This window comes from Penaeus japonicus, unplaced genomic scaffold (genome assembly GCF_977035675.1).
Source record: "Penaeus japonicus unplaced genomic scaffold, GWHDUDI00000001_assembly GWHDUDI00000015, whole genome shotgun sequence".
Taxonomy (NCBI): Eukaryota; Metazoa; Arthropoda; class Malacostraca; order Decapoda; family Penaeidae; genus Penaeus; species Penaeus japonicus.
Genome location: NW_028234417.1, coordinates 12,530,288 through 12,544,646, shown reverse-complemented (window position 1 = coordinate 12,544,646; position 14,359 = coordinate 12,530,288). Strand labels below are relative to the sequence as shown.

The 14,359-nt window shown below is 38.2% G+C and overlaps 2 protein-coding genes across 2 annotated transcripts in view; one reads left to right on the top strand and one right to left on the bottom strand.

Moving 5' to 3' along the window:
- Mcm10 (minichromosome maintenance 10 homolog) overlaps nt 1-1,783 on the top strand; it is a 12,290-nt gene extending 10,507 nt beyond the window's left edge. Inside the window, 4 exon segments of the mRNA XM_086544208.1 lie at nt 1,095-1,129; nt 1,295-1,354; nt 1,357-1,392; nt 1,628-1,783. Of these exon segments, the coding sequence (XP_086400334.1) occupies nt 1,095-1,129; nt 1,295-1,354; nt 1,357-1,392; nt 1,628-1,729 (233 nt within the window). The 3' untranslated portion in view covers nt 1,730-1,783.
- Nucleotides 1,784-4,041: 2,258 nt separating this feature from the next.
- Nucleotides 4,042-13,573, bottom strand: IleRS (Isoleucyl-tRNA synthetase). Its single transcript, XM_043032345.2, has 15 exons — nt 13,467-13,573; nt 12,322-12,459; nt 11,437-11,593; nt 10,213-10,363; nt 9,703-9,891; nt 9,323-9,456; nt 9,008-9,157; nt 8,461-8,897; nt 8,175-8,274; nt 7,842-8,024; nt 7,283-7,560; nt 6,884-7,000; nt 6,315-6,693; nt 4,847-6,048; nt 4,042-4,711 (listed from the first exon to the last, which is right to left on the bottom strand). Exons 2-15 carry the CDS (start codon nt 12,453-12,455, stop codon nt 4,492-4,494), a joined length of 3,831 nt encoding a protein of 1,276 aa, XP_042888279.1. The 5' UTR covers nt 12,456-12,459; nt 13,467-13,573; the 3' UTR covers nt 4,042-4,491.
- Between the last annotated feature and the right edge of the window lie 786 nt (nt 13,574-14,359).

Genomic DNA, 14,359 nt, shown 5'->3' with positions numbered 1-14,359 from the left:
CAACACTAACCTCTCATACACAAACACACACAACCACACACCCACCCACACACAGCACACACATACACACTCACACTCACACCCACCCCTTCCCACTCCACACACACACACAACGACACACACTCACAAACAAACTCACACACACGTCACCACACACCCACACACTACACAAACACACACACTCACTCACTCACACACCATCACTCACACACACACCCACACACACCCACACAAAAAAACACACACACTCTCACACTCCACACACAGCAGACACACAGCACTCAAACACTCTCTCACACACACACACACACACACTCCCACGCCACATCGACACACACCCATACACACAAACCAAACACAACTAACACACCCACACACCCACACACACACACACACTACACACAACATACTCATCACACTACACACACACACACTACACAACACCACACACGTACACACACACACCACAAACACGATAATAGATATACACACACAAGATAATTTACTCAGACACTCAGACAGACACACACACGTCACACACCTCGACATTACACACACACATGACACACCATACTCAAACACATGACACACATGACTCTACACATACACACCCAAAAACAGACACACACAAAGGTCACACACACCTTACACCACACACTTACACAAACACAGATGCATCTACAACACGACAAGACACACACACATACACAAACACACACATACACCAAAACACTTACGCACTCATGACTACAAACACACCCACACAACTCACTCCACCTCACACACTCAAGACACATCACTCTCGCTCACACTCACACACACACTACACACTACTACCACACACATCACACTACTCACATCCTCCCAGACACAAAAACTAGTGCGACTCACACAGACACACATACACCCACACCACACTCACACACACACACACATATATAGAGATAGTGTAGATAGACACACTTACCATACATAAATACATACACTACAGCACACACCTCCACACACCACCCACACACACACACGACACACGACACACGACACACACACACACACTACACAGATTTGACACACACACCATCTCACTCCCCAAGTCACTGCACCCACCACTAATCCCCCCGCCCCCACTGTACGCGCCGATCAACTGCCCCCATCACCGCCCCATCGTGCCTTACCTCTCTTATCCGAGAACCAACCAGGCCCAGACGCTCAGACATGAGTTCAGACGCGCACCACCCCTACGACTACTAACTGCTCCGAAGCTAAACTAGGCAATGCGCTGTAACACCCTTAGAAACACGACGAGAACATCCTGGCCCTTGACACGCATCCCAGAACCGCTTGTGGCCACAGTGGTCGCATAGCTCATGGCAAAGATGTGCAATGGGCAAGGTAAGATCTTTTGATATATGTTTTTACTTTAATATACATTTTGATTGTTGCATGGAATGTTGCACTTTTAGCATTGTGATGTAACTACATTTGTTTCAGGTACACATGTATGTAGAATTATAATCATAACCTACAAATGGTGATATAGCAATTTACAATGAGATGTGTTTCTAGTATTGTAAGTTAATATATTTTGAAATTACAAAGTGTATTTAATATGCCTTTTTACTTTCAGGCTAAATCTGGACCAAAACTGGAGTCAGAGGTCTTGTCTCTAAGAGGTGATGAATTATCCCATTATAGTGCAAGCAGCAATCAAGTTTTTCTTCATATTTAGGAAAAGTTAATGACACGTATGGTATTAGACTTTAATGAAACATGACACCCAAGTTGATGTAATGGGAAAAAATAAACCCAGTATACAGCTGTGAAATTGTAGGAATTGAGGTTTAATATTTATAGTGACACATGTATAACACAATGCAAGGATGTTTTATTTATTTTTAAAGAGAATGTTTTAGAAACAATTAGTGCCTATTTTACTATATATTTTATTGGATTTTTTTAAATAACAAAAAAAGAGAAACATGTATCAAATCTTTTCTTTCCCTTTAACCCTTGTAGTCAATTATAAATTACTGATATTATTGGAAACATTTGCTGAGAGCTTTTTCCATTGGATTTCACAGATCACCTTTAAACAAAAATCTGTCCATAATATTATGATCCAAGTTTCAGTTCTTGATTAACCCACTCACGACGGGGGCATTCCAGCCTTGCATGTCACAATGCTGGGGCTTTCAAACGCTTAGGCCTAAATCAATTAAATGGCTGGCACCATATTGTGCCGCCCAGCCACCGGGCTTTTGAAGGAGCGGTACAGTAGTGTACCACCCGTCCAGAGAGGGTTAACAATAGAAATATTAATAGGTCATGGTTGCAGTTGTTAATTTTATTTTAGTAATATTTTTTATTACTCTTTAATCACTATTAAAAGGTGTACAAAATTAAGGAAAATTAAATGTGGTTCTGGTGAAATATCCAAATATCTTAGTCTACTTATTGATGAACATAAAAGTGCTCTTCTTCTATATACAGCTTATCACAGCTTTTCAAAGACTATCTTTGAGCCTATTGTAATTATAAAGCAAAGCCTTCTGTAATTTAAAAAAAAAAGTCTGATAAAAGGAATTACAGATGTATGCATTTACATAGTACATTTGAAAAGGCAAATCTATAAATTTATACAAAAAAACTAAAGTTTTCTTTTTTACGTGAATTCTGCTACGGAGTGTTGTAAGTCCTATCCAAACAATTCACTTCTGCTAGTCAAGTGACTAGGTTGCCTGTCAACAAACTTTTCTTTGTCTGTGAGCAAACCAGCAAAGTCCTCTTGCTGGAGTTCCAGCCAATTCAGACAGTGACAGTGACCAGTAGTGTAAGGTTGCTGCCATACATACAAGATTACATACAGAACCTTGGGGGTTTAGTCGTCAGTTACTCAAGTTTTAACAATAGTCCTACAGTGCTATTCTCTTGCAATCACCTTTGTTGTACACCATGGTCATCGTACCAGACATCAAACAAATTTTCCTAAGAAGCTTGTTTGCATGGACATCGCCTAAGTATGCCCACAGACAGCACATAACAAAACAGTCTGGCGAGCACTGTTCAGCCATAAGGACATGGCTTAACTCATATTCAATCAGAATAGATGAGCAGACAGCCTCAGCTGGCCTCTTCTTGTTGATACTGATTCCTACCATCTTGAATGTTTCAACTAGTTCTAGCATAACTTTGGAAGTAAAAGCAGTGTGCACAAGTTTGCATAGAACTGGGATTATAACCAAATAATTAGTAAAATGATGAAATTGCAACATAAAACACATTCTGGATATCAGCTTCTGTCATTTTAAAAGATGTTACAATAAGAATCAGAATTCAAAGACTGGGCATTTAAAATGGTTGGAGAGAAAAATGCCTTGAATGCATGAATCACTTGCTATTTAAGGTTATATATGCACAGAATTTGAATAAATTAGACAAGTTTGCTCATATTCTCTCACCATAAAAATATTTCATCTTGTATAAAAATAATTTTTTTATGATCAACCCATTAGCAGTGGATGTCATAATTTGCTGCCAAGGCAGTCGGTCGTAGATGCGGATGGCACCGTGCCAGACATTGTAAACCCACCATCCATGCATATTTTATTAAAACCGCAACCAATGGGTTAAAATTAACTGCCACATCATCAGCTATTTCCAGCTCTGAAAACCACTACCATGTAAAATAAGGTTAAAATCAGTATAAAAACTTTTAGAAAGAGGAATCTTGTTTAACAAATAGTTCTAGATGGAGCAATATATTATATTTAGGAGCGTGAATATTAATGGTAGCGTTAATCTTGTGTGATGGTGTCTGCCAAATGTATTTTTTATTTGCTTCTCAATTAATTGTTTTTTGTTAGTTAAATTTGTCATGACTTATGTTTGTATTCAATTACTGAATAAACATAAATCAAATAAACCCTGGTAATAGCTTAAATTTAAATAACTGTTACTCTTAGTGAATACTTCCTTTCATGCAAAATACAAAAATAAAGATCTTCACGATTATCTTCAAAGGTTATTTTAAGAAAACACTGATCATGAGTGGTCTTTTTTGATGATGTAACAAGGTTTAGAATAACAAACAGATGTAGAAGCACACATAGGAAGATCACAAAATTAGTTTCCTAATATTCCTTATTAAAATTTCATTTCAGTCAGTCAATAAGCTACACATGTCTAAAGTGCATAAAAAAGTTACATCAGTCTTCAATGAAGATTCTATGAAGAGCTAATTCAAATCACAAATGCTTATACTGGACAGTCATGAACATCAGATATCTACTTCATATGATATATATTGCTTGTGCTGTATTATAGTTTGTTATCCACTGGTGTAATTTTTTCTTGCACTGATATCAGCAATAAATTATTTATGCAAACAATGTGAAGCTCTACTCTTTGGATCAAGTCCTAATTAATATTCCAGATATTCAGGAAATTTACAATCAAAATCCTTTTCAAAAACAACAGGAACCCTATCACACATCAAAGATAAACTGTGGACCCATGAAGCTTTGTTAAACTGGTGCCATTAAGTGGCAATTCTTTCTTCTTGTCAGCATCAGCAAAGAGACGAGGTTTCGATTTCAAGCCCAAAACATTCATCACAAATTTAACAAAGTTTGGCACTGTCATGATGCCATCCCCACAGGGGTTTTCCAGGAGTACAGATGCCTTCTTTCCATTTCCTTCGACATTAACAAATCTGAAAAAGAAAATAATGACTTATGAGATCTGGAACAAATCTTGAATTAGGTCTGCATTATAGCAAATAATTTTGTAGTCAATCATTCATTATACAATATTCATAACACAGTTGAATATACTTGAAGTAACTAACCTGCTGTATGGCTTGATTGCTGATGTTCCAACAGGGACTTTGTTAAGAGCTGAAGTCACAACAACAGTTTTCCCAATGAGGTCTTTTACAGAAGCTTTATCAAGGTCTATCTGTTTTCTTTCAACATGCAACTTGGCATGTTTAAGTGGGAAGCCAAAGATGTTTTGGGCTTCAAGAAGAATATCCTTACAAGATCTGATAACTGGGGAACTCTGTGGATTTTCAAGTAGCAATGTTGCACTACAGCTGTTGTTAGCAAATCTAGGTGTGCCATCAAGGATAATATTCACCCAAGGACATGCCAACCCTCCTTGTACTACTGGCCCTTCATTGTCTGCTGTAGATGCTGTCATGGCCCAACCAGCACAGAAACCCTTAGTGATTACCAACTTCAAATCTGTTTTCTTTACATCTGCTACTTCCTCAATGATTACATCAGTGCTGTTCTTCTCTGACAAAGGTTTGCATGGTGTCTTTGTAGCCGTCTCAATATATTCAGTGAAGGACGTGATGATACGTGCCAGCTCGCCATCCTTTGCTTCATACCATACAGTTACTTCATCAGTTGGGACTAAGTTTGCCTTCTTTCTTAATTTCTGCACTCTGTTAATAACCTCTCGTGCCATACCTTCATCCAACATGTCCTGAGAAGGAGTAATATCTAACAAGATAAGAACATTAGCATCAGCATGAGCCTCATATTTTGAAGATAATTCCTCTGCCTTCTCACCACTAAAACTGTACTTGACATTAAGCTCACTGGCATCAATGGTGTGGCCTAGAATATCAATTGATCCAGTGTGAAGCATGTTCTGGATCTCCACATCTGTCAATTCTGCTACCTTCTGCTGGACTTTCTTCACATCACCTTTCAGTCTTGCACCCAGTAACTTGAAGTTCATATCAGCCCTCAGAGCAACTCCATACTTCTGCTTGTCAGTTGATGTCGTCACATTCTTGACATTGAGCTCTTCCTTAATGTACTTCTCAAGCCTCAAGACATCATCAAGAATCTGCTGGTCTTTGTGGATGACAACTACTTCAGGCAAGGGATACTTCATTGGGTTGTTCACCTTGTCTCGGATGTATCGACCCAATTCAACAACATTCTGCAGAATACCTACACAGGTCTCAATCTCAGGACAAATGAGTTTCTTCACTGGTTGAGGTACCATGAGGTAGTGGACTGAAGTGGTATCACCCTGAAAAGAGAATGAAGTAATGTATGAAAATCTTTACATTCTTTTGTATTATATTTTGAGTATGCATTTATTAATTATTTAAATGCTTTTTAGAAACTTAATGTGAAAATTCAACACATAAAATAAAGGATTAAACCAAGTTTTCTAAAGATGTCGATTGTATTCCTATAATAAAATAGTGCAAACATGAACATTTTAAAAATGAAAACAAAGAATATACACAAATCCCTATTTCCCCACAATAATGAACGCCTCTCTCGACTGACCTGTCCAAGGGTTCCAGGCTTGAGCACCCGTCTCAGGTTCTGGTACATGGTCTCAGTGATGAAGGGAGTGAAGGGGGCCATGACCCTCACCATGCAGAATAGCACAGAGTACAAAGTCTCCAAAGCTCTCAGACAATCTTCCTTCCCAGTCTCTCCCTTCAGCCTCTTCCTGTTAAACCTTACATACCAGTTGGTGAGGTTATCTACAAACTTCACAAGGCGTGGTGTGACAGTGTAGAGGCGGTAAGCTTCCATCTCCTTGTACACAAAGGCAAGGAGTGACTGTGTGAAGGACAGAATCCACCTGTCCATTACGTTGGTTGACTTGCCCATGACGCTTTCCTCAAACTGGAATTGCTCACCTTCTTCTTTCTCATACCTTTTGAAGATGATTCATATTATTTCGTGAAGTTCTTCAACTTCAACTGGATGTTAGGTTTCAAAATTCTGCTATTTCGTTTCAATGGTAGTTTAATTTTAAAGACAGTTGTGTAAATAATTTGTGCATATCATACTACAGTAAACACAAAATTGCAAAGGTAATAAAATCGAACCAAAAAAAAAAATACCTTTCAACCTGTTGAACAAAGAAACGATATGCATTGAGCCACGGGATGAAGACTTCCTTCAGCAGATTCAACACGTCAATTTCTTTGAAACGTAAATTCTCACCTCTTACAGCTGGGCTATAAATGGAAAAGAAAATTACAGATTCATTATTAGGCAAGCAAGATTAATCAACACCCCATTAATTTTAGTTTAACTTACCTACAACCCAAAAATCAACTCATTAGCAGCAGATGGCATGATTTGCTGCAAAGGCAGAGTCGGTCATAGATGCGGATGGCACCGTGCCAGACAATGTAAACCAGCCATCTTACTACGTAAATATTTAATTAAAACCGCGACTAATGGGTTAATAAAGTTATAGCACTATTAGAACACCACCCATCCTATCAATAACCTACCTGTTAGTAAGATACAATCGCAGGGAATCAGCACCATACTTGTCCACCATGTACAGTGGATCAGGGTAGTTCTTCTTCCTCTTACTCATCTTCTGTCCATCTTCAGCCAAGACAAGGCCATTGCAAATCAAGTTCTTGAAAGGTGGTTTGCCAAACAATGCAGTTGAGATCACAAGGAGTGTGTAGAACCAACCTCTAGTCTGGTCAATACCCTCAGCAATGAAGTCAGCAGGGAAACAATCTTCAAACTCTCTCTTCTTCTCAAATGGATAGTGAACCTAAGAATGGTTGTTATACATTTATTGTACATAAAGTTGTCTATTGCTGGCCTCTCCTTTATATGTATATAAAGTGAACATACGGTCCATTCCATACTTTTTTCACAGATCAAGTTTTTTTTTGTTTTTTTTATTACATTATTCTGGAAAAAGAAAGAAAGAAAGAAAGAAAGAAAGAAAGAAAGAAAGAAAAAAAAATCAGCATCATCATCATCAACCACACCCAAGAACTTTGATACCATGAGTCCCATTCTCCAAGGGGCAATTGCAGTGAGCCTCACCTGAGCATAAGGCATGGAGCCAGACTCAAACCAGCAATCAAAGACTTCCGAGATGCGCCTGAGTGGTGGATTTCCTGGTTTGGCTGATGGAATGGTAATGTGGTCAATACTATCACGATGGATGTCTTTGATCTTCTCTCCAGACAGCTTTTCCAGTTCTGCAATGCTGCTAATGCACACAATCTGCAAATCAATTGGTTTATTAAGAAAATAACAATTACAGTAAATATGATAAATTGTAATGACAAAAAACATTTAACAATCAGCTAATCACTGATATACATATAAAATAGTCTATAATGATTTTACTATGAAGTACCAATAGAAACCCACCTCTTGGAAGTCATCAGATACCCATAATGGGATTGGTGTACCCCAGTAACGGTTACGACTCACAGCCCAGTCACGAGCATCTCTCAACCAATTGGCAAATCTGAAAATATAGAAACATTTCCCCAATCTATTGCATTTCAAATATCAGAATTAAAGCACTTTGCATAATATAATAATTATTCTACATGCATAAATTAAAAATAACGAATATAACAAACTGAAATACTTTACATTGCTTGCAAGCAATTTACTAAAAATTAATTGTTGAAAGAGGAACCTCTCTCACCTTTTATCTTTGACAAAACTAGGAACCCAATAAGTTTTATCATTGGACGCTAGGAGTTTCTCTTGCATCTGCTCTACTCTGATGAACCACGATGGTACAGCACGATAGATGAGAGGGGTGTCTGACCTCCAGCAGAATGGGTAGCTATGGTTGACGCTTTCGGCTTTCACTATCCTTCCTCTGGACCGCAGAAGCTTGATGATGTCTGGGTCTGCTTCCTTCACATGTACACCTTTAAAGTCAGTGACAGGAAGGACAAAACGGCCAGCATCATCCACTGGACAGATAGGAGACTCATCTCTGGTGATGATGTTGTAGCCCAGACAGACGCGGAAATCATCCTCACCAAAGTAGGGCGCTTGATGGACAATACCTGTACCTGACTCTGAGGTTACATAACCATCGCACAAAACTTTGAAGGCACCATTGGCTTCTTTCTGAAAATTGATCATTCATTATAAGACAATTTCATAAACCTAAACAATAAATTCACGATTATCATCAAACAGAGCAAATAATCATACATTATTTCTGTTCATTTCTTTACCTTTTTAAAGTAATCAAAGAGAGGCTCATAACGGATTCCTTCCAGTTCTTTTCCCTTGAACTTTGACAGAACTTCATACTCGGTTTCATTCTTAAACAGCTGGCAAAGTCGAGCTTCCATCAAGATGTATTTACCGGTCCGCTCCTTGGTCTGAACAAAAGAAATCTATTTTAGAGATTCAACAATATTTTTCTGACTTTTATATAAAATAGAAAATTACTGTGCTTAACATAGACAATTTACATACATAATGTTCCCACAGTGATTTTATCATCACACATCTTTTTAGACCAAGTACTTCAAGTACTAGTTTACCTTGCCCTGGACTTTGACATAGTCCATTTCTGGGTTCACACACAGTGCCAAATTTGAAGGCAGGGTCCACGGAGTTGTAGTCCAGGCTACAAGAAGGACGTCTTTTTCTTCAAGGATTGGAAAATTGACAACAACTGTGGATATACAAAAATGGTTTAGAATGTTTCTTATCATGTAACAAACCAACAGTATTTGATGATATCGAAGCAAAATTGTGGTATATCAATAAATCATATGTATATCATGAAATATACAAGTGAAAATCACTTCATAAATTAGGGGTTTCAGTCCTATAATACCACATTTATACTATTTTGCTCTGAATAACTCTTCAATCTAGAAGAAAAGTCAAGGGAAAAGAAAATCAACAGAATTCCTACCAGATGGGTCTTGTGTATCCTTGTAGTTCTGACCCGCTTCAAAGTTAGACAAGGGTGTGGAGCAGGCAGTCGAGAATGGCATCACTTTGAAACCGCGATAGACCATTCCCTTTTGGTACAGCTGTGAGAAGATCCACCAGATGCTCTCCATATACCAAGGGTAGAGGGTCTTGTAATCATTCTTGAAATCTGAGGTTAAGATATAATTCTCCTTGTGAAACATTTCAGCCTAAAGGCAAAGTAAATGATATTGACTTTGCTGAGCTACCAACATGCAGACCTCAGTATCCCTACTTTAACATTTTTAACATTTCCCAAAAAAATTCAAATATATACTGATGATGGAAATAGATATTCTAATAATCTGTATAAAAAAAACAAACTATTTACTTGTCTATATCTCACTAGGAAACCTAGTTCTAAAAATAAACACCAATCACCTGTGATCATGTGTTATAATTTATATATTTTCATTCAGTTCAACATAAAACACCAAAGGAACTACTTTACCAATCCAACGTCCCATCCTACTGATAATCTCTTCCCATTCTTTAGAATATCTTGTGACAATACTGCGACACAGCTCATTATATTTCTTGATGCCAATCTTCTGCACATCCTCAGGTCCATTGATGTTATGAGTCTTGTCAATTTCATATTCCTTTTGGGGATGAAAAAAAAAGTTACAAGTATTAAACAAAAAATAAGATTTGAGAAAATCAACTAATGACCTCATATTTTAACAAACTATTCTGACAAAATACTAATAGTTACTACTTTTGGTTTAGCAATGGACTGCCATTCTTAACCTTTTTATATACAGGCTTTTTAAAAATGAGGCAAGTTTGTGGATAATTCTTAGCATACTGATAAAAAATAGATATATAAAATAAATAAATAAATAAATAACCATTAAAACCTGTACTTCTACTACATATAAATCCTTAAATGGTAATAATCAAAAATAGTCTCATCAAATTTTTTTTATGTGAAGTGACATAGTACATAGTGTCATTGCCAAGAACATCCTGCCAATGACACAAAATATGTGCAGACGCACAAACAAGCATGCATGCACGCACACACAAACACACACACACACACACACACTCAGATATTATCATGAAGCAAAAGGAAGAGAATTCTTGCTTAAACAACTTTAAGTTGCAACTTCCAAATTTTCATTGTTTCAATTTGGTAATTGACAAGAGCTTCGGCATAACATGCATAATAATCTTTGCTAAGGGTCCTACTAGATAATCACTTTGTTGAGTACAGACTCTGGTCCTAGTTAATCTATTCTTTATATTTGCATATCCATATCATCTCTACATCTTCTGACTTTGCCCACTAGATACTTATCTTGGATATAGCAATAATACTAACAATAACATTATCATTTCCACTAAAAATAACAAACCAACTATACATGAAATAATACCTCAGGAGCTAAAGCTAGGTCTTTCAACCCAGTAATGCCAGAGCAGTTTTGACTCCACCTGGCCTTAACGCTGGGCATTTAAATGCATTCAGGCCTAATGCCTCTGGGCAACCACCTGCTCTGGCTGTGGCCACCTGCTACATGCATGATCACCTGGTGTGCTGGCCATAAAGAAATCCATGACATGATATTGCGTCCTAAGCAGCAAATGGTGCCACCACATGACGTGATATCACATTATCTGTCATTAACGGATTAACTTTAAATGCATTGAAACACCATAAAAGCCTCACCACTGGAAGGCCATGGGTATCCCAGCCAAAGCGACGTTCCACATGATGTCCTGTTTGGTGTGCCCATCGCGTTACTACATCCTTAATGGTGCCAGCCAAAATATGTCCATAGTGAGGAAGACCAGTGGCAAATGGTGGACCATCATAAAAAGTAAACCTATCATAAAGATAAAAATAGGTAAGTATAAAATCACACATACGGTAAATTAACATATATATATTAAATAAAGAAATCTACAACCAAATATATAGTAAAAATATTATATTACACAGAAATTTGCAACTGCAAAAAATATCCTTATAAAAGAAAGACACCGTAACAAGTAACATTTGGATAAATAGTATATACACAAATTTCTATTATTCTGACCTTAACTAAAACCTTTTACAATCCTCAACCCATTCACGCCTGGGCCGTTCCGGCTTTGCGCGGTTGCAATACCGGGGTTCTCGAACGCATAAGCCTAACGCCTCGAGATTCTCGGGCGCACAAGCCGCAAGCCTGGGTTGCCCGCTCGCTCTACCCGAGCGCGCGGCTTCCCCTCATAGCTCGTCCAGGGCGTCTGACGCGAAAACCACAATACGTGCTATCACGTCAACCGGCTCCAATGGGTTAACCCATCCGCACCAGTTGACTTGCTATCATGTTCAGTGGTTTTTGGGTCTGACACCGGCGACGAGATATTTGGTCAAGGCCGGTGCTCAGGGTGGTCAGGCTTACAGTACTCGCTCACGGCCAGAGCGCCCAAGAATCCCGAAGAGTTAGGCTTATGCTTTCGAAAACCCCGACATTCAGACCATTTAGAGCCAGAATAGCCCCGGCTTGAATGGGTTAAATAGAAAGAAAATATCCCACTATATCAATGCCTCCATAAGAACACCTACTTTGGTCTATCCTTGCTCTGCTTGAGTGAAGTCTGGAAGGCGTCAATCTTCTTCCAGAGATCCATCACCTTCTCCTCCTCCAGTGGAAAGGAGTCCTTCTCCACAGGTGGGACAGGCTCCAGCCGGTCACTCATTGTGCTGTGGGCAGAACAGTTGTGGAATAACTATGACTTATCAACCTTTCTTTGTAATATGCTCATTTGCTTGATACCTATCACTTCTGTCATTCGGCTCCTTGACTTCAGCACTTGGGCAGAGGCCAACTAATGACCAGTGCATACATTCTGGTAAAATAAGAGTTTGCAGGTCGCCCTGGCATTTTATCAACAAATAAGTAACCTGTTCCAGCTCAAGAAATTACATGATGAAGATTTGTTTTTTTGTCAGAGAGCCTAATAACAACAGACACTTTGCCACAATTTATGACAAACATACACTAAAAAGACAATGTAATCCTACCCCACAATTGCTCACAATTTTCTATCCTATTTTGCATTTTCATGATATAATCTGATGTTATTATCAAAACACCAGAAAATAAACATAGAAGCCTCATACATATAAACAGCCACAAAAAAAAAACAAAAAAAAACAAGAAAATCCAATTGACACAGACACACACTTGCCCAACTTTGAGCAAAAGACAAACAATGGAATATCAGGAAAATAATTTCAGTAAATTTAACCAGTAATGTTGCACAGGTCTTGCTTTGACACCTACATCTTCTTACAAGTAACTCATTCCACATTTACGAAAGGGAACTCCCTATGTGACCTGCTGTCCCACTGACTGTCAACTAGGTAACAGGAACTGGAAAAAAAAACGTACTTCTGCAAAATCAAAAGCACCAATATGGACTTCTCTAATCTGCTCTCTACACACCTGACTGATATCAAGGTGTAAGTCATAACTGGAATTGTAGTAAATAACACTCACAAAATGTAAAAATACTTTGTCGTCGCAGTGGTCACCTGAATAATTAAAACCTGACCTTTGAAGCACACCACAAGACAGAGAAAAACAATAACAAAACAAGTAAACACATAACCAAGACATGCATTTGAACTAAACCTTTTATTCCTTCAACCTCATATCATAAACACGTGCTTCTCCTTCTCTCCCGTCTCCTAATAGACATAAATACCTTATTTATGCGGGAGTAGTCGAGAAGATCTTGCGAGCGGACAATGTGGGACCGGGATGAGCGAAGCCTTCAGGGGGACTCGGTGCCAGCCCGGCAGCTGAAAAGCGATGAATGCGCTACACTGAAGGAAAAAGCGCTAAATATACTTTTTTCCTTTATATTCCAAATTATGTTGATACATAAATGTTACAGTTAATGCAATTTTCTGTTTGCATAATGTTTTGCATGGTGGAAATAAATAAGTCGTCCAGTCCTGCTGTTCTTGAATGTACTTATTGCGTTGAATAACCACCGCAAGGTAAGATTGTGTGATAGATTCTTGGGCATATTTTCATTTAAATTCTACAATCCACTTTAGTTAAGCTTATATATACACAGTGAGGAACAGGATAGGATGTCTACTGCAAGACGACTGGAATCTGCCGCCCTACATCGTCAATTAATTAGTTTACCTTTGCTAGGTAAACAGTAAGAATCAAATTTCACATGAATGCACCATCACATTCATGGAATTCTGCGAGAGAACTTATTACAAAATAAGCTATCTATGAAATTATAAAACTGAGCGGCGTTTTGACGGCAAAGGCGCTAGGCATAGAAGATTGTATACCACGCTTAATTAGCTATACTGGCGGCACCCTTCCTTGATGACTTAATATTTCAGGATTTATATGCGTACACAGTATAAATTATTTTAGTTTGAAAATTCATATCCATTTCTTTTTATCTCATTGATGATGTCATGAGATGCTGTGGCCACATTCCGACGTGAATTATGAATTGGTGCTACCGGCGAACCGTATCCCCCTGAATCTAATTTGCTGTCACTGATGCAATGACATTATTCTCGTCATCATAATTATTGGTCGGGAATAAAAAAATATTGCTTTTTT